The sequence below is a fragment of the Oncorhynchus nerka genome, linkage group LG14, assembly GCF_034236695.1.
Source record: "Oncorhynchus nerka isolate Pitt River linkage group LG14, Oner_Uvic_2.0, whole genome shotgun sequence".
Taxonomy (NCBI): Eukaryota; Metazoa; Chordata; class Actinopteri; order Salmoniformes; family Salmonidae; genus Oncorhynchus; species Oncorhynchus nerka.
Window position 1 is genome coordinate 72,003,413 of NC_088409.1, and position 19,962 is coordinate 72,023,374.

The 19,962-nt window shown below is 45.8% G+C and overlaps 1 protein-coding gene across 2 annotated transcripts; it reads right to left on the reverse strand.

The window, feature by feature from the left end:
• Nucleotides 1–178: 178 nt before the first annotated feature.
• wdr81 (WD repeat domain 81) lies at nt 179–18,703 on the reverse strand. 2 transcript variants are annotated; one of them, XM_029681082.2, is made up of 12 exons: nt 18,597–18,703; nt 14,530–15,055; nt 10,761–14,323; nt 7,627–7,734; nt 7,109–7,311; nt 6,681–6,862; nt 5,427–5,592; nt 5,084–5,249; nt 4,083–4,937; nt 3,747–3,892; nt 3,238–3,420; nt 179–2,216 (listed from the first exon to the last, which is right to left on the reverse strand). In XM_029681082.2, exons 2-12 carry the CDS (start codon nt 14,880–14,882, stop codon nt 1,890–1,892), a joined length of 6,252 nt encoding a protein of 2,083 aa, XP_029536942.2. In that variant the 5' UTR covers nt 14,883–15,055; nt 18,597–18,703; the 3' UTR covers nt 179–1,889. The 2 variants fall into 2 exon arrangements, with proteins under 2 accessions (XP_029536942.2, XP_029536943.2); XM_029681083.2 differs by lacking the exon at nt 18,597–18,703 and adding an exon at nt 18,506–18,594.
• Between the last annotated feature and the right edge of the window lie 1,259 nt (nt 18,704–19,962).

The following is a 19,962-nucleotide window of genomic DNA, read 5'->3' on the forward strand; positions in this document are numbered from 1 at the left end:
CATGACTGCAGCTGAGCTGACAGGCATTTTTCTACAAAAATCAAGAGGGGACTTTGTCCAATAAAAACCAAGAATATTGCTCACTCGGAGTCACTTGAAACAGAGAGAAGAATGAGAGAGTAAGATTTGGTGAAGACTGACATTGAACAGACATTTTTGATTTAACCTGAAACAAGCACATTGTGTAGGTAATATTTTATTAAACCTGTTAAATAAAATAAGAACTTTGTGTACTTCTCATCAAAATGTTGTAATGGACATCAGTTTGACCTTTTTCTGAATGTCAAGGTGGTACTTGATTCCTTTTGAAAACAAAGTACATGTTTTATTATTAGAATAGAAAAGTCACAGGAAACATAAAATAAAATAAATCTGAGTGAGCGAGCCTCGTGGGAACATGGTGACACTTGTGGCCTGTTAAACAAATGGATGAGTCAAGGTTGACCTTTCTCTCCTAAAACCAACCATAGGACTGTGTTGAGGTCAAGGATGGTAATGCACGTCATAAAAGTGAAGAAGAGCATAGACACCCTTGTGAGCAGAGGTTGACCAAGAACAAGAGAGAAAACATTGGCAACAGGATAACAAGGTACATAGAAAATTCGGTCAGATAACAAATGCCTCCACCTAAGTACTGAAAATACATCAGGAGTTAGTTTCGATCACAAATTAATATACAGATTTTTTTTTTTTTAAATGGCTTTTTCTTGCCATTCTTTTCTTCCACTGCCAATTTGTGATTACATACAAGGCATACTTATTACATTATAAAAGTAAATTGTGTCTTGGCTATGCTCATTAGTCTATGCTATGGACAAGAGTCCAAACACATTGCTTGCTTAATGTCTGAGTTGGTTTCATCATGATACACTACATCAAATCAACATTCTTTAATTAGGCCTATATCACACAAACTGATTATTTCTATAAACAGTTTAATCTTTCGGCAAACATGGTTTAGGGTTTTTCAAAAGAAATAATACTAATATTAAACCACTGATTCATTGTGAAATAATAATCTTAAAATGTGATCTATGAGAATAGCTTGATAATGGAGCTCCTTATTGTGCAGTAGGATTTGACCATGTGACCTTGGCACACAGCAATAACAGGTTGAAGAATCACATTGTGACCGCCGTCCCGCTCGTCAAGCATTAAGCTGGAGAAGATGCACACTGTCAAATGAAAAGGTCTTGTGTAGCTTTACATTTTTTTCTAAATTAAATAAAAGGTGAGAAAGCATTACTTCTTTAGAAAGACATGGCAAACAGACATACATTTTTATTTATTTTATCTACGAATACTGCATAGTTATTCAGTGCATCTGGTGCGATCTAATGTCAGGGAGAGAATGATGGTATGTTTGGGTGTTTGAAATGTCAGTCTTTTTGGTTGGTAGGTATGCATCTATTTGGAAAGGGCAAACACTACATCAGAGTCATTTTAGGCTCCACCTTCCTGAGCAGTTCCTCAGATCCATTCTTTTGAACAGAATATTGACCTAGTCACAGATAAGAATCTTCTTCATAATATAAGATCTATAGATGGTCATAATCAAGTGTTTCGTTGCCCCGTATGGTAGATCTATCTTCGACAGTGACATAACACTTCATCTTTATTTTGGTCGTTGCCTACAGCAGAGAAGACAAGCAAAGTGCTCTCAGTTAGAGGCTCATAACTACTGTCTTGGTGCTCCTCTCTTCCTCACCCTTGTAAAAGGACGTTTTGAGGACCCCACCACTTGCCTCAATGGGTCTAGCCTCGATCCCACACAGGGAGGATCTGAGAGGCTCAGGATACAGGCAAAAGGCTTTAGGAATAGGACACCTTCAGCAAAAGTCAACAGCAGAATCTATAACTAGCTGAGCCAGTGCGTTATGCGTTAGCCCCTAAGCTAGCAGCCTGATGGCCCCGTTCTCTGAACCCAGCAGCAGGAGCCTCTTGGTGGGCAGCACAGCCAGGCTGGTGAGAGTCCCACGGAAGTTCTCTGAGCTAAGCTTGGTGCTGCTGGCCGGGCTGGCAGAGATGTTCATCATGGAGTACACCCCTATCTTGTTGGCCAAGGTACCCGCCACGATCTCTGCCCCGTACAGGTCGAAGGCATGGACCGGGTCAGAGGGACACTTGTACTGGTGGAGGGGCTTGTGCTCCAGATCCTTCCACACGGTCAGAGTGTGGTCAGTGGACGAACTGATGATCACATTTCCCCCAGCAGCCTGCAAAATACACAGGTCCATAGTCAGATACCACAGCCAGAGACAACAGCAACAGGGCATTGTGTGTGTTTACACAAACACCAAGCCACGCTCACACCCACACTTACATAACTAGAAGACAAAGAGCACTTGTGTCCTAATATTCTTTGCCAGGACATTTCTATCATCAGTGCTATTGAGGTGTGTTAGATTGAAGAGTTTCCCCGCCAAAGGCACACCTCAAATATGGGAGTACTGAGAGTAATACATAAATATTACAGCAATGAGGAGTAAGGGTCAGCTCTGGATGGACCAGTGAGATTCAGTATAGAATTTTTAATGAGTAACTCCTGTCCATATTTACCTGAACTTGAGCCTCTAAAGCCAGAGAATCCTTGACCCCACCAATCAGGGCTAAATCAAGTTTGCTCAGCTCTAGTGCTTTGTTGACTGCTTCTGAACAAACCCTCTGGGTACAACTGTCACTTGACTGATGTTAAAATTTCACCACCCCCGCCAATATGCAACAGCAGAACAAAAGAGTAAGCTGTAACTCTGCCTCTTGTTTATATCAGCTGACTGACCACTGAACATTTCATAGCCCTACATACTCCCTGAGGAGCATGTGAAGGACTGACTGGCCAGAGATAGTGCCTGCGTCTGAAATGGCATCCTATTCCCTGTGTAGTGCACTACTGTTGACCAGGGCCCAAAGGGAGAGAATAGTGCCATTTGGGACACAACCAGCATGTCTAGCAGCAGAAACATGTTGATGGGAAAAGGCCCATTACGTACCAAAGCCCCACAGGCCAAATAACTGACTGAGAGTGGGAGCAGTCAGTGGTAGGAGACAAGGTCCACTTTATATCTCTCAATATTCTTTGTTTATGCCGCTGGTGAAATCAAATAGCTAACCGCAGTAAAAAATAATCACTATTGAACGGGAACATGAATGTGTATTTATTTGGAACCATTGCTCTAGCCATAGTCACTGTGAAATTACCAATACACAGACTGAACACACACACACACCTACACCCACCTTAATCTGCAGGATGTCTCCCTCGTGAGCGGGCCAGCCTCTCAGCACCAGGCCTGTGCGTGCGTCTAGCAGCACGATGAAGCCAGAGGAGAAGCCTGCAGCCACGGTGCGCCCTCCAGGGCTTACGGCCAGGTAGCGGATCAGACCGGCACTCACGTTGTTGTACGCCAGCCGGAACTCATGCTGTCCAAAGGGAGCACACAGGGAAAGCCATAGACAATATAAGAATAAGTGTATAAATAAGAGTGCCCTATATTTATGGGAAGAGCATCGTCTTTGGCAGGCCAAGAATAGGCAGAGAAGCAGCAATAGGCAGAGGCTATTATATTCCATTACACTGATCAATAACATGGGATAGAAAGAAAATCATGAATCCATCCCAAATGGCACTCTATCCCCTAGATCGTGCACTACTTTGACCAGACCAGGAGATTAACATAAAAAGGATGGAGACTAAACAGGGAAGAAGTGAGCAGGGTAGTTATTCTCCAGCTGGGTTTGGTAGGTACCTGCAGGCCTGGTTTGCGTGGGTCGATGAAGCGGAGGACAGAGTCTGCACTGCCAAACACCACACTACAGTGAGGAGCAGGCATGGTGGTCACTGCTGTGATGGGGTTCTTTCCATCAAGGGCCTCATAGGAGCGGATCTGTTTACCTGGACACACACAGAGAGGGCTTTATTTCCCAATACTGTATGTTCAGAAGCTTTCACATTTTATTTACCTAATTTCTTATTAAATATGTAGTGGTATTAAAATAAAAATCACTCGGTTAACTGGAAAACATTGTGTACTCCAACAGAACAGAATCAGAGATTCAACTCAACAGGTCTCCTCCCCACTGACCTGTGAACTGGTCCCAGAGGTGCACGGTGCCATCACAGCTGACCACCTCCTGGAGCGCTTCCAGTTGGCCAACATAGAACACAGACTTCTTATGATCTGTGTAGGTCAGCCTTGGCTCCACCTCCCGTGTCCCGTCGCCGTGGTTATAGAGGGGCCACAGCTTCACAGTCTTGTCCTTGCTGCCAGACAGAAAGTAGTCCTCTCCAGCCAGTGGTGCCAAACACTTAGCCGCGCCCGAATGGCCCAGGAAGCTCTGCAGGCGGATCTGGTGGAAGTGGAAGTGGGGATCCTGCTGATTGAGACCGATCTCATACTGCCAGTAGGCCAGCCAGTTGCCCTGCAGGGAACGGCCACTGCGAGGGAGCTCTTGCTTCAGAGCGCTGTCCTCGGGGGTAGGACCCACCATCCAGGAGTAAGAGGAGAAGGAGGGGCCCAGGGATGGAGTGGTGAAAGTGGAGGCAGATGTGATGACAGGCTGAGTATGACTAGGCCGGGGGTGGCCCCAGTTGTCTAACGAGCCCAGGTTGGGGCTCCCACACGCTGGCTCAGAGTCACGGGCCACCTGGATGCGGTTGCCCACCAGATGGCTGCCAAAGGTACCTGACTCTGGGAGGGTGTCTGAGCCCAGGGGTGTGGAGGAGCTGTAGGGGGCAGGGAAGGGGCTGCGGCCCACATGGCGTCCCAGACCTGGGGAGGGGCCAATGGAGCAGGTGGTGGGGGGCATTTCTACCCTGTCCTTGGACCCTGCTGGGGGGTTGGCATTAGGACTGCCAGGGCTCACCCTGGAGTGGTAGGACTGGGCCAAACTCCAGACCAGCTCGTGGTTGGAAACAAGCTTACGGATCGCTACATCGCCTTGAAGGGCCAAAGGACACAATGCTTTGAGTACCATTAAGGACATATAAGGAACATGTAGAATTCAGAGCTTAAGATGGATTGTATGTATTTATAAACTGGTTTGTGTGTGTGTCTACCTGTCTGTGTATGTGTGTGTGTGTCACCTATGAGGCAGTAGAAGGGGATGTAGGAGGCGTATGCCATCTCAGGGTTAAACACGGCCTGCAGTTCCTCCAGAACCCCCAGCTCACACGTCACCTCTGACCCGTCCGGCGTACGCACATCCAACAAGATGTATTCTCCCACCTCCCTGCGGGGGGCGCTCTCCATCTACACCACACAGAGGAGAGGACAGAACAATGGAATTAAATAAAAGTCTCACCATTTAACATATGCTAAAAGATCGAGCTCACATATCAAAACTAATACATTTGAATTTTCTGGCTTTTAACCAGCCTAACTTCACTTAAACATTTTTGCCTGTTTTCCAGTAAGGGAAGTGTTTACCTGTCCCTGTAGGCACTGCAGCAGGGAGAAGACTGTGAAGAAGCGTTTCAGGGTTTCTACCATGTGTTGCTGCACCATCTCCCTGCCGATGCGCAGACAGATGAGTGCCATCAGGCTGAGGGTCTTCAGACACACAGCCGAACGTGTCTGCACTCCACTGGGGAACCTGAGGACAGAACAGAGTGGCAGATTCAATAAAACTGTTTCATATTGTCTATTTCAACTCAATGTAACACTATGTGAATTTATGTGGGGAAATAATTTTCCGTCTCCAAGGTCCAATGTAACACTGAACAAAAATATAAACAACATATGAAGTGTTGGTCCCATGTTTCATGAGCTGAAATAAAAGAACACAGAATTTTCCACTTTTTTTATCCACAGCCCTACCTTTCTTTTCTCTGTATTCCCAGTCATGTAAAATCCATAGATTAGGGATTCATGAATTCATTTAAATTGAATGATTTCATTATATGAACTGTAACTCAGTAAAATCTTTGACATTTTTGCATATATATTTTTGTTAAGTGTACATTAAACTTCTGGTATATAAATGGAAAATACAGTAAAAAGTGCCTTTAGAGTGTTGTGAGGTGCATTAAGGTGCATGAGGTTAACCATCCTGGGCTAGGTGAGCCGTTCCATAGGGTTAGTTGTTCAGCCTGGAGACTAGAAAGACCTCGATCCCTAGAATGTTTATATGTGCCTTCTAAAAAACGATTGCCAGGCACCAGCAGCGAACTCATTGTGCTCCAAGCCAGAGCACACTGCTTAGACCAATGCAGTTCACAATGCTCTAGCATTGTGGCGGCAGGGTACCCTAGTGGTTAGAGCGTTGGACAAGTAACTGGAAGGTTGCAAGTTCAAACCCCCCAGCTGACAAGGTACAAATCTGTCGTTCTGCCCCTGAACAGGCAGTTAACCTACTGTTCCTAGGCAGTCATTGAAAATAAGGATTTGTTCTTAACTGATTTGCCTAGTAAAATATAGGTAATAAAAAATATAAAAAATAAAATGTTCTAGCAAGCCGTGAGAATACGTGATACATGATGGTAATAGCGCGTTTTAATTATTTGGTTTTAAGCCTTCCCCAAACCATAGTCATAACCACTCAGAATGAATACCTAAACTTAACCCTGTGACCATGTGGAAATAATGCATCAAAAAATAGAGACGTTCATCCAGAATACATTGAATTCCCAAGGGAAGCTATAAGATCTTGTTGAGTTGTTAGTGTGCGTGCGGTTTACCCACCCCATCCTGGGTGAGGTGAGAAGGTCCAGCAGGGGCAGCAGAACATCCTGGTTGATCTTCATCAGCATGTCCATGAGGGTGGAGTCCGACAGAAACACAATGATCTTCTGGGTCAGAACCACGGCACCCAGCAGACCTGCCTCCTTACGGGTGTTCAGACGACAGGACACAGGGGGAGACACCTGGGGGGGGAACACATGCCATACAGGGTTACAACTGAGCCAAAATAGAGGAATGACCTCCAGAGTAGTGAGACTGTGTAGAGCTCTCAGGAAATACTGAAGTCCATTACCATAAAAAACTAAGTATATATAGATTGCATCTCAAATGGCACCAGCCACTGGTCAAAAATAGTGAGCCAAATAGGAAATAGGGAGCCATTTAGGATGCACCCATAGCGAGGGCAATGAAATAAAAGACAGTATTACCAGGTATCCAATGTAGGGCAGGTACTGGTAGGTGAGTACAGGCTCTCCATAGAGGTGTGCGATGTAGATGAGACAGTCCAGAACTGGTCCTGCTGTCTGGTCTCCAACCACAGGCTTCTTCTCATACACACTGCCCATCCCAACACTCTCCAGGCTGCTCTCCTCCGACACCACCGGAGCCACAAACTGGTGCTTCTCCGGGCCTGATTGGTTAGAGGGAAACGAGAGAGAGTGCATACACTTGAGGGAAAAAACCAGCCATTTCCATCAGTAGGCACTACAGAATGACAACCTCTGATTTAATATGGATATCTTAATTGATAAGGATCTCTGTAGTATACACAATCACATTTATTTTGACGTGTGAACTGGCTGATTGTGTCATAACTCATCCAGGACAATAGAGAGTGCTGTGACTTGGTGTTTTCTGTAATATAGTATGTATGACCCGTTACAGCAAACTCCTCAGGATTTTAAAATCCTGTAGTTTCAGTGCCAACTCTTGATCAGTTACTCACCAATGTAGCAGGTGGTGAGCAGCCGGAGCAGATTCCTGGCCACATATCGAGACGTCACTGTTGGTCCAAGCTTTGCAGACAGCCATCTAACTGTCTTGCAGACCGTATCTGTAGAGAGAAATCAGTTAAATACAGTCAACACAATATTGACAATTGATATTCTCATCACCCAGAACCAAATCTCTTGCTAATCGATTTGAGTTCTGGAGGAAAAAGATTTCAATCTCTCCTAACAAAATCCCCATCGCCTCTGCCAAAGCCCATTCCCAGTGGGGGATGAGATATCAAAACACACTGAGCAACTAACACTTGAACTCTGCTGCCATGCCTGTTCATGTGGGGTAAAGTTCAGTTCAGCACTCATTTTTCATAGCCTGGGTTTAAGTGTTTGTGAAAACATTCCACTCCAAACATTGTTTGGCTTAAAAGAATAGAAGGAGCATATTGTTAGCAAAACAATAAGTCTGGAATTCAGGCTACATTTGTCCAGGGCAAAGTCCAGCACTGTAGCATTCAACTTGGTCTTTTCTGAATGTGTATAAAGCATTTCACCCAGTAAACTACTGTAGAGATGTCATGACAAGGCATTGGTTAAGAATGAAGGGTTCTGCTGTAATTCTGTTGGTGTTGCTGGTCTGTCTGTCTGGGGAATGGGCTCAGGGGGAACGTGGAGGGAGGGTCAAAGGGAGTGAAAGTACCAGCCCTGACATCTGGACGGAGCTGAGAAACATGGTGGTGGAACAGACAGTGGAGCTGAGAAACATGGAGGCCAAATTGAGGGACAGTGAGAAACAGGTGGAAGAGCTGAAGAGAGAACACAGGTAATCTGTCACCATAGGACGTACACTGAAGGGAGCACTACTGCAAACCAAAGGTGCTTATCATCGGCAGTGTATGATACATCTACTGTAGTCAAGGAGTGACGTGAAAGAACATCAACATAAAACAGTTGCAGATGTTAAGATAATTTATAGTAGGATGGCCAGAATTCGTGACTAAAATAAAAAATAATAATTCATTCAGGAAAATTGCGTCGCATTAGCTAGGTTGGATTCTGTGCAAAAATTTCGGCTAGTGGCTACCGGACAGACTCATTTTCCCGTTGAACTCATCACTCTTCTCCAATCAGCAGGGTATAAAAATAAAAAAAATAGGTAAGATTGATATTTATTTTTAGGCATTACATGTAGTATTTTCATATTTTAGTTTATGCTTTATGTTCATTTGAAATTCCTGTTCTTTTTAGAAGATTTCACAAAAACAAGCGTATCTCTGAACTGTCAACGGAGTGCATAACAAGCGTTATATTTTCAAAGCCTTTTATATTTGATTCAGATTGTGTCATGATAACTTATCTTTTTGCGACCCGCAGAAAACAACTTTGAAGATGACCACAAAATGCAAAATCCTCAACAGCTGTCTCAACTGATATGTTAATGATGTGTTAGAGCAACACCGCACTGAACGATCCAGAACATGAAGAATCCTATTTTTCTAGGCAACATGTATTTTATAAACATAAAGAAGTGAAACTTCATGGCCAAAGAGCATTTTCACCCACAGATTGGGTTGATATCATATGACTGTTTACTGTCAGTCCGAAAAACCTTTTTTTCCCCACACAAACGGCAAAGATTATTTTACTGGAACTCTCGTTAGAAGTTGAAAATGTGAACATTAGGTCTATTTAATATAATTGTTTAAAAACTACTTTTGGGGTGACACTCTAGCAAGACTACTTTTGGGGTGACACTCTAGCAAGACTACTTTTGGGGTGACACTCTAGCAAGACTACTTTTGGGGTGACACTCTAGCAAGACTACTTTTGGGGTGACACTCTAGCAAGACTACTTTTGGGGTGACACTCTAGCAAGACTACTTTTGGGGTGACACTCTAGCAAGACTACTTTTGGGGTGATACTCTAGCAAGACTACTTTTGGGGTGATACTCTAGCAAGACTACTTTTGGGGTGATACTCTAGCAAGACTACTTTTGGGGTGATACTCTAGCAAGACTACTTTTGGGGTGATACTCTAGCAAGACTACTTTTGGGGTGATACTCTAGCAAGACTACTTTTGGGGTGATACTCTAGCAAGACTACTTTTGGGGTGATACTCTAGCAAGACTACTTTTGGGGTGACACTCTAGCAAGACTACTTTTGGGGTGATACTCTAGCAAGACTACTTTTGGGGTGATACTCTAACAAGACTACTTTTGGAGTGACACTATAGCAAGACTACTTTTGGGGTGACACTATAGCAAGACTACTTTTGGGGTGACACTATAGCAAGACTACTTTTGGGTGATGGTAGAGTAAAAAGATCTGTAGTAACAGTCTAGGCGTTCATACATCAGATATTTGCTACAAACATTGAAGGGTAGGGTATATTTCAGACTGCGACAGTGGAATGTCTTTCAAGTGCACTTTGGAGCAAATAGGCCTAATTGCTTCTCAATGTTGAATGCCTTTCTTTGTCATTTTAGCCTTGGATGCCAGAATGACAACCAGTGAGAGCCAGGTATGGGATCTGAAGACAGAATGCAGGTAAAACAGATGTGAATTTAACACCAATTTTACACAAACAATGAACTATTGTTCAATAAATCCCATTCAACATGATTTATTGAACAAACAGGATGAATTGGACAATAGTTACAATTGTTCATGTTGTGTTCTCGCCTGTGTCTGCTGAGCAGGCAGACCCATGGTGGCATTCTATACCTCTTTGTCTAACTCGGGAGCAATGCATGTCGGACCCTTCAACAGTGAAACCATATTGGTCTACAAAACAGTCATCAAACATTGGCAAGGGCTACAACCAAACCACAGGTAGTGTCTTCAGTGCTTACACACCAACCTACATGTTCACAGCAGTGGAAGCTGCTGAGGGGAGGGTAGCTCATAATAATGGCTGGAAAGGAGCGAATGGAATCAAATACATGGAAACCATGTGTTTGATACCATTCCACTCAAGCCATTACCACAATTCCATCCTCCCCAATTAAGGTGCCACCAACATCCTGTGGTCCACAGTGGCCAGCAAGACAATGAGTCCAACATCCCTGGCAGGCAGCTCCAGTGTCTAAGAGACACCACACAGTGTGGTTATGGTATGTCAGTAGAATCTCACCTAGAAGGATCTTGTGCTCTTTCTCCTCCGAATCCTCTGAAGAGTCATGCTCATCCTCCACCATGTCTTTCTGTGCGTCCTCCAGCTCCATGCCATTGACAAACTCTCCCTCCAGGGTGGCCACTGTCTCCTCTGTGCAGCCAGATAGAGTCAGTTCTAGGCTGGGACCACTGTCCCCTGTCCCCCTCTCCTTCCCCTCAGTCTCCTCCTCCAGCTCCCCTCCCTCCTCTCCCTCACTGGCCTGCTTCAGGTCCTGGCTGCTGTCAGCTGACTTCAGACTGGCTCGGTCTCGAGTGGAGTCGGCGTCTCCGATAGAGACCTCGCTAGTGCTGCTCTTGTCGCTCAGTCTCCCCACGCTCAAAGACTCCTGGTCCTGCTCATTGCCTCCTGCTGCGGAGTTCTGGCTCTGCAGTTTCCCCCCAGTGGCTCCCCCTGCTCCATTGTTGACATAAAAGCCATTCTGGAAGTCCTCCCCCTCTGAGAGGAACACCTGGTCATTGAGGCTGATACCGGAGGAGTAGTCCACCAGCCCTGGGTCTCCCCCCACTCCTACACCCCCAGCCCCTCCACTGCCCCCTCCCACCTTCCCACTCACAGAGCCTGAGGACGGCCTGCCTTCCTGGTAGTCCTCCTCCTCCTCTCCTAGGTCACATGCCCCTCCCCTCAGGCCTTTGCTGGCCTCCCATTGGGGCTCAGAGCCCGAGCTGCAGCTCTCGAAGCCAGATATGATCTGGAGCACGTGTGGCAGGAGGCTGGACAGGAAGGCCTGCAGACCCAGTCTGACGATCAACTGCAGAACAAAGCAGTCTGTGTAGAGGTAGAAGCGACCTCTGAGACACCGCGGGTTCTCATACACACTGACCAAGGGCTTCAGGAGATACTTGGCTGCGTTTCGAGGCCCGAGTACCCTAGAGATGGGCTCAAACAGGTACCAGGCAGCATACACAGCAGTGGACTCCTCTAGCATGAGCGCCAGTACAAAGGGCAGGAGGATCTCCAACCCCTCAGCTGTGATGACTCCCTGTAACAGTGTCTCCAGCTGCTGCCATAGGTGGAAGACCACATCGCGACCTTGAAGGCTGCAGGTGGTCTCCATCTTGGAATGGTAGGAGTAGATGAAATGGTGCAGGGCAGGGAAATATGTGGGGAAAGGCAACGGGGAGAGGATGGGGCTCAGTAACTGACAGGGGTTTGGGGGCGGGAGACCCTCATAAATGGGGTCGTATTTAAAAAGAAGAGGTCGAGGACCACATGGTTTCTCTACTTTGGCTTTGGAGGAGTGCTGGCGTAGATGTAGCAGTGTCTCCAGAGCATGATGCAGTGGCAGGGGCACGTCACGCAGGCTGGCCGAACATAGCTTTATCACAGCCTGGAAGCGCTCACTCAGGGGAGTGCCTGATTTCACACCCCGCAGTTTAGACGAGTAGAAGATCTCGGCTATGAGGACACCAAGAGCCTGCATGTCCCTCTGGTAGAGTTCTGCTAGCGAGGGGAGACATTGTGGAGCTCCTGTCCTCTCCTTCCTGGAGTCAGACTGGTGCCAGACTTGTGCATGCAGGCTCTTCACCAGGAAGTTGTCGAGTTTCTCCAGCTCTTCCAGAGGTTGAAGGGGGCTGAAGCCCTCAGGCAGGGTGATCTTCAAGTCCTCTGTGTTGGTGGCACCACTCAAACTCCCCTCTCCATGCTTCTTGTTTATGATGCCCCCTCTCTGTAGCATGGCACTGCGTATGCCAGAGCCCAGGGCATTGGTGGCATTACCTGCTGTCCCCTCCCCAGGGAAAGAGCTGGGAGACTGGGACACCACCATGGCTGGGTGCTCTCCTCCAGTCTTCCCCCCAGACCTTGCGGTGCTGATGAGAGGTAGAGGAACAGAGGTGGTACTGGAGGTGCCAGTAGAGATCCCTCCACTGAGTGAGTCCAGAGCCTCCATACCTTGTTCTAGCTCTTCATCTCGGTCCACCATGGTCCAGCCACTGGACTCACACCCCATGGCCTCTGGAACCATTCCGTCCACCATGGCATCTAGCGTTGGGGTCTGTAGAGGTGGCACGTTGAGAGTTGCGGGGCCCAGGAGAGGGGGTTCAGGTGGCGAGTACTGGTAAGGTGCAAGGCGGGGCGGGTGGGGCTGGTCAAACAGCTGGACCACCCCGTAGCTGGTCAGATGGGTGTGGTTGTCCACCAGGTGCAGGCACACATTCTTGGCCTTGACGGCTTCTTTACCGGACAGCTTGTAGCCGAACGTCAGGTCTATCCAGTAGTGCAGCTGCTGAGACACCTCTCGGCTCTCCAGGAGGCATCTGTGAACCTCAATGAACTCCTCACAGGAGTTACACCACGGGGGAACTTCCAGATCTGGCATGTCAGGGTGGATGGAGCGGAATATGGAGGGATCTGTGTAGAACTCTGGGATACACTCATCCGGGGTCCAGCTCTGGATGCGTTCCATACTGGCTGGGTATTCGTTCGGTTCCCACTGAGACCTGACGTGGCTGCACAGCACTGACTTGGGTGTCTGCCGGGCCCTGTAGACATAGTAGGTGATGTCTGACAACACGTCTGAGATGTGATGGGGCACGTGTAGGTGTTCAGACTGCCCTGAACCACCGGCACCTACAGATCCACCCAGACCCAGGTCTCCTATAATACTGACTGCCCCACCTCCATTAGCCACCGCTGCTGCAAGGGCTTCTTTGGTCATCTCATAGGTAAAGTCCAGCTGTTTGTCTCCTTTATTCAGCCTGAACTTGGACCGCCTGAGGTCACGGAACCTCCCATATGGCACAGTGAAGTCCACCACCCAGGGCAGGACCGGGTGGTAGTTAGGGTCTCCCTCCCTCCGTCCAGCTAACCGGTTCAGCTCCATCAGGTAGCGGAAGTTGCTGACTCTACCATGGACCCAGTCCAGGACCAAGGACTTTAGCTCATCAAAACAATCTCTGCACAGCCTCTTATCACGGTCACTGTACACACCTTGGCCCTGGTCCCTCGCATTGATGCTTCTTGGCGCTTGTCCCTCAGTAACATAGCATTCAGCCTCTCTGTCGTCCCCCAGCACTTCATAATGGGCCAGGGTGACCTTGAGGCGGCTGCAGAGCTGTTCGTCCACCGCTATGTCCTGCAGGGAGAGCTCTCCACAGGACAGCCCTGATGCCTGACAGGCCCGCAACGCGATCAGTAATTGGTAGAGGATGAACAGCACTTTGGCATGGCTGTTGGCCAGCTTGGCTGGGCTGTAGGTGACGATGTCGTGGAGTGAGTACTGGGTGTATGGGAGAACCACGTAGAGCATCTCTGCTGACTCTAGTAGGCACTCAGCAGGGAGGACGTTAGGACACAGTTGGTCTGAGGGGTGCTTAGAGGAGGAGCTGCTTGGGGATAATGGGTTGTCTTTGTCCTTATCTCTGGCAGGGGAGAGGGATGGCGACACGGGGATGGAGACAAATGTTGAGCAGAAGAGCTTCTGCAGCGCTTGGCGCACCGCATCTATGGCTGCTACATGCATCTGCTCTGTAGCCCCTGAATAGGGCTGCACGTGGCTGTGATGAGCATCGCACCACAGATTTCTGTGAAAGGACCAAAACAGATATGAGTACGGTAGACTCAATCATGTTTTATTAGACATATCCATAAATGTATTACATTTTGAGGGTCACATTTTACAATTAATTTATTAGGAGTTTAACATTAGAACTTATATTGAAATTCTTAAAATACTGTATAACATTATTTCACAATTAAAGTATTTATGCCATTAAAATTGGAAAAATACCTGAAATTACGTTGTGATACACCCTGCATGGTCTTCATGAAAGAATCCTGGGAGACTAGTTGGCAGCCTGGGTCCCTTGTCAGCCTGTAGCTCAGCTTGATCTTCCTTAGGCCCTGGATGCACACTCGGGTCCAGCCAGGAGGCAGCTTCACAAGGGAGCACTGGAGGTAAGTGCGAATCTCTGCTTCACTAGCGCTCTCTGAACGGGCACAACGGATGACCCTCCTCTCCCTTAGGCCCATCACCCAGCGGGTGGGGACCAGGGCCACCAGCTCTTGAGGCCGGGGCCCTGGACCTAGCTGCCGACGGTCCACCCCTAGGTCCTTCTCTACAGCCGACACTAGCCACTCCATGGTGACCTACTCTTCAGACCTGACAGACAGGAGTGACAGACAGGAGAGTCACACTGTCCTGCTGTCGTCCCACTCCCCCCTCACTATCAGCACAGAGGATGCCTCTCTCTCACCCTTCCATGGAAGGCGTAAGTGCTGACCTGTAGGAGCAGGGTTGTGACTGACAAGGTTTCCTGTGAAGACATTTGAAACAGAATATAAACAGAATTTTGGTAAGATGGACCTGGTTTTAATGGTTTAAATAAAAATACAGCTGCATGTAAAAAAAGACTTCATTATACAGTAAAACTAACGAGTGAGCTTGTCCAGGGGTGGTGCTGCTGACATGAATGATAGCTAAGCTGCTACTGCTTATTATCTATCCTGTTGCCTAGTCACTTGGCCCCTACCCATATGTACATATCTACCTCAATGACCTCGTACCCCTGCACATCGACTCGGTACTGGTACTGTATAAAGTTAGCGTTACTCATTGTGTATTTATTCCTTGTGTTATCTTTCTCTCTGCATTGTTGGAAAGGGACCGTAAGCATTTCAATGTTAGTCTACACCAGTTGTTTACAAAGCATGTGACAAATAAAATTTGAGCTGTGAGGTTGTCAACTTCACTCGTTAGGCTAAGCTCTACTCAAGTGACTCTCCTACTGCCTATCTAATGGCTTTTCAATGAAATAAATTGATACAGCCAGCTAATCAACCCAAGTGCAGCAAGTGAAAGCTCGGTGGAAAATGAAGAAATATGAAGTGACAGCTGCTAGCTTTTATTATACTTCATCTCCCACTGAGCCATTGGATAAGCAGTAGTAGAGTCATGTGAGCAGAGCTTAGCCAAATAAGACGAGAACTGTCTACATGCCACGCATCACTTACTACGGCCATTGAGACTCCCAGCTAGCTAGAACAGGGTCTCCCATTGAGACTAGAGGTCGACAGATTAATCGGAATGGACAATTTATTAGGGCCGATTTCAAGTTTTCATAACTATCGGAAATCTGTATTTTTGGATGCGATTTCTTTTTTAATTAAAAAACGTTATTTAAAGAGGCAAGTCAGTTAAGACCACATTCTTATTTTCAATGACGGCCTAGGAACGGTGGGTTAACTGCCTTGTTCAGGGGCAGAACGACAGATTTTTACCTTGTCAGCTCAGGGATTCAATCTTGCAACCTTACGGTTAACTTGTCCAACGCTCTAACCACCTGCCTCACGAGGAGCCTGCCTGTTACGCGAATGCAGTAAGAAGCCAAGTTAAGTTGCTAGCTAGCATTAAACTTATAAAAAACGATCAATCATAACCACTAGTTATAATTACACATGGTTGATGATATTACTAGTTTATCTAGCGTGTCTTGCGTTGCATATAATCGATGAGGTGCGCATTCGCAACAAAGGACTATCGTTGCTCCAATGTGTACCTAATCATAAACCTCAATGCCTTTCTTAAAATCAATACACAGAAGTATATATTTTTAAACCTGCCTATTTAGCTAAAAGAAAGGTTAGCAGGCAATATTAACCATGTGAAATTGTGTCACTTCTCATGCGTTCATTGCACGCAGAGTCAGGGTATATGCAACAGTTTGGGCCGCCTGGCTCATTTCGAACTAATTTGCCAGAATTTTACGTAATTATGACATAACATTAAAGGTTGTGCAATGTAACAGCAATATTTAGACTGATGGATGTCACCCGTTAGATGAAATACGGAACGGTTCCGTATTTCACTGAAAGAATAAACGTTTCGTTTTGGAAAGGATAGTTTCCGGATTCGACCATATTAATGACGAAAGGCTCGTATTTCTGTGTGTTATAATTAAGTCTATGATTTGATAGAGCAGTCTGAGCGATGGTAGGCACCAGCAGGCTCGTAAGCATTCATTCAAACAGCACTTTCGTGAGTTTTGCCAGCAGCTCTTCGCAATGCTTCAAACATTGAGCTGTTAATGAATTCAAGCCTATCAACTCCCAAGATTAGGCTGGTGTAACCGATGGGAAATGGCTAGCTAGTTGGCGGGGTGCGCGCTAATAGGGTTTCAAACGTCACTCGCTCTGAGATTTGGAGTAGTTGTTCCCCTTGCTCTGCATGGGTAACGCTGCTTTGAGGGTGGCTGTTGTCGATGCGTTCCTGGTTCGAGCCCAGGTAGCGGCAAGGAGAGGGATGGAAGCTATACTGTTACAATGGCAATACTAAAGTGCCTATAACAACTTCCAATAGTCAACAGTATATGAAATACAAATTTTATAGAGAGAAATAGTCCTATAAATACTATAACTACAACCTAAAACTTCTTACCTGGGACTATTGAAGACTCATGTTAAAAGGAACCACCAGCTTTCATATGTTCTCATGTTCTGAGCAAGGAACTTAAACGTTAGCTTTCCTACATGGCACATATTGCACTTCTACTTTCTTCTCCAACACTTTGTTTTTGCATTATTTAAACCAAATTGAACATGTTTCAATATTTATTTGAGGCTATTGGTGTATTATATTAAGTTAAAATAAGTGTTAATTCAGTTTTGTTGTAATTGTCATTATAACAAATAAATAATAAATCGGGCCGATTAATCTGTATATGCTTTTTTGGTCCTCCAATAATTGGTATCGGCGTTGAAAAATCATAATCGGTCGACCTCTAATTGAGAACGCTAGCTAGCTAGGACAGGGTCTCCCATTGAGACTGCTAGCTAGCTAGGACAGGGTCTCCCATCGAGACTGCTAGCTAGCTAGGACAGGGTCTCCCAAACTAGGTCCTGGAGCCCCTCCCTGGGCCCACCTTTCGGTTTTTGCCCAAGCATTACACAAAAACAGATTTCAATAACTAACTCATCATCAAGCTTGGATTGTTTCAATCAGCTGTCTAGTATTAGGGGAAACCCAAAACGTGCACCTAGAGGGGGCCCCCGAAGCGAGTTTAGAGAAACCTTGAGCTAGGACACTGCCAGTGTTGTTTGCCCCGCCTGCCGAGCACTGCTTTCCAGTAGTTATTTTAAAGTTAAAATCCTTCTTTGGTGGAGTTTTTCGGCGGTTGGCATTCAACGTTGGTGCATTACGTTACCGCCAACTAATGCACTGGAGTGTGGGCCAGAGACAGCGCTATAGCAGACTCAACGGCAGTTGGCGCTGCATGTAGTAGTAACCAGTATTGCATAGACATTACTAAACGTGACTGGTACCAGAGACAGAAGAGGAAGCGAGACACCACTCGCTGTTTTTTTCTGGTTCAATGAAAGTCAATAAAATAGCTAAGTAGACAAGACTCAGGTGCCATTGCTTTAGTGTCTATGTGATACATATAGTTTTTTTCCATGGTAAATGGCCTTAATGAACTACATGTATCCACCAGCTTTGGTATAGTACTAACAATGTCAGTGTTGTAACTAGCTAGTGAGCTAACTAACTATAACTATTCCATTTCAGTCTCCGAGTCCTACGAAACTTTATAATAATGCATACACTGAAATGCATTTAGCGAGACACTCGCTAGCTAACTTAAAATACAAGACATAAAAGATTGCGAGCAATTTCATTAGCTAACGTTAGGGAGACAGCTTGCAGCTAGCTAACTTAGCTCCCTATTTATTTTGCTAGCTAACTTAGCTTGTATGAGCTCCTCACGTACCTGTGACAGTAACTTATACAACGTCTGGTTCCATACTGAGTCCGAAATAAATTCGTATGTTCTATTTGAGTGGATGCACAAGTGTACTCACTCTTTCAGAAGCAACTTCGGTTAATTGGGTAACAGGAAAGAAGTAGCCAGCCGAGGATGTTTTGAATCCGATAACTCACATGACCCCCTTCCCTATTCCGTGCGCGCTCATGTGATTCCTTCTTCTTCGATACGGTTTAACGGCAGTTGGCATCCAATAAAACGTTGCATTACCACCACCTACTACACTGGAGTATAACTCCCCTATACTTTACTTGAAAATAAATAAATACCCTACCATCTAACACTACACTCACAAAAAAACATACTCCACTATTTAAATAGCCCGAAAGGATGGGACACCACCACTTAACACACCCTGTAGCTTTTCTGACGTCAAGTCTCACACACCCAAATAACTCTGCAGCTGCCACCACAGCCTACATTTTCTGTGACTTACTGTTCCATCCCTACAGTACAGTTAATAGCCATAGCTATGAATGCAAAAAAATCCAATATTACTGAAACATATACCACTTGTTGGTTTATCCCTCTGTACTGGTACAGATCTACTACTCACATCACTCCTTTCAGGATCCCTCCCCCATCTTCCTCTACTTTCTTCACTGCCTCAGCATATGACAACTTCTACACTACTCTAACCCTGGAAACCTTAACCTGCCTCTTTCGCACTGGACATTTCTGAACGCCAGCACCATCGGCACCCCTAAAATTAACACATACCACTAATTTCCTCAATGCTACACATTTCTTTGTCTCATGCCCTTCCGTACACTTCTCACACCTAGGAACATCCCTCCTACACACTGATGCCACATGCCCATAAGCTTGACACCTGTAACAACATAATGTATTTGGCACAAAAGCTTGGACAGGATAACTTTTATTTGAGGTCGACTGATTTATCGGCATGGCTGATTAATTAAGGCCGATTTCAAGTTTTTATAACAATCGGTATTCAGCATTTTTGGACACCGAATATGGTCTATTACATTGCATTCCACAAGGAAACTGTGTGGCAGGCTGAGCACCTGTTACGCGAGTGCAGCAAGGAGCCAAGGTAGTTGCTAGCTAGCAACTCTTATAAAAAACAATCAATCTTCACATAATCACTAGTTAACTACACATGGTTGATGATATTACTAGTTTAACTAGCTTGTCCTGCGTTGTATATAATCAATGCGGTGCCTGTTAATTTATCATCGAATCACAGCTTACTTGATGATTTAACTAGAGCACAATAGTTGCATGAATGTACCTAACCATAAACATCAATGCCTTTCTTAAAATCAATACACGGAAGTTTATATTTTAAACCTGCATATTTAGTTCAAAGAAATTCATGTTAGCAGGCAATATTAACTTGGGAAATTGTGTCACTTCTCTTGCGTTCATTGCACGCAGAG

Bases quoted from the DNA above. Each gene is read 5' to 3' on its own strand.
- wdr81 (XM_029681082.2), bottom strand. From the start codon at position 14,882: ATGGAGTGGCTAGTGTCGGCTGTAGAGAAGGACCTAGGGGTGGACCGT. The intron at 14,324-14,529 runs GTATTTTTCCAA...GTCCTTTCACAG, and splicing joins GTATCACAACGTAATTTCAG to AAATCTGTGGTGCGATGCTC. The intron at 3,421-3,746 runs GTACCTACCAAA...CCCTTTGGACAG, and splicing joins CACGCAAACCAGGCCTGCAG to CATGAGTTCCGGCTGGCGTA.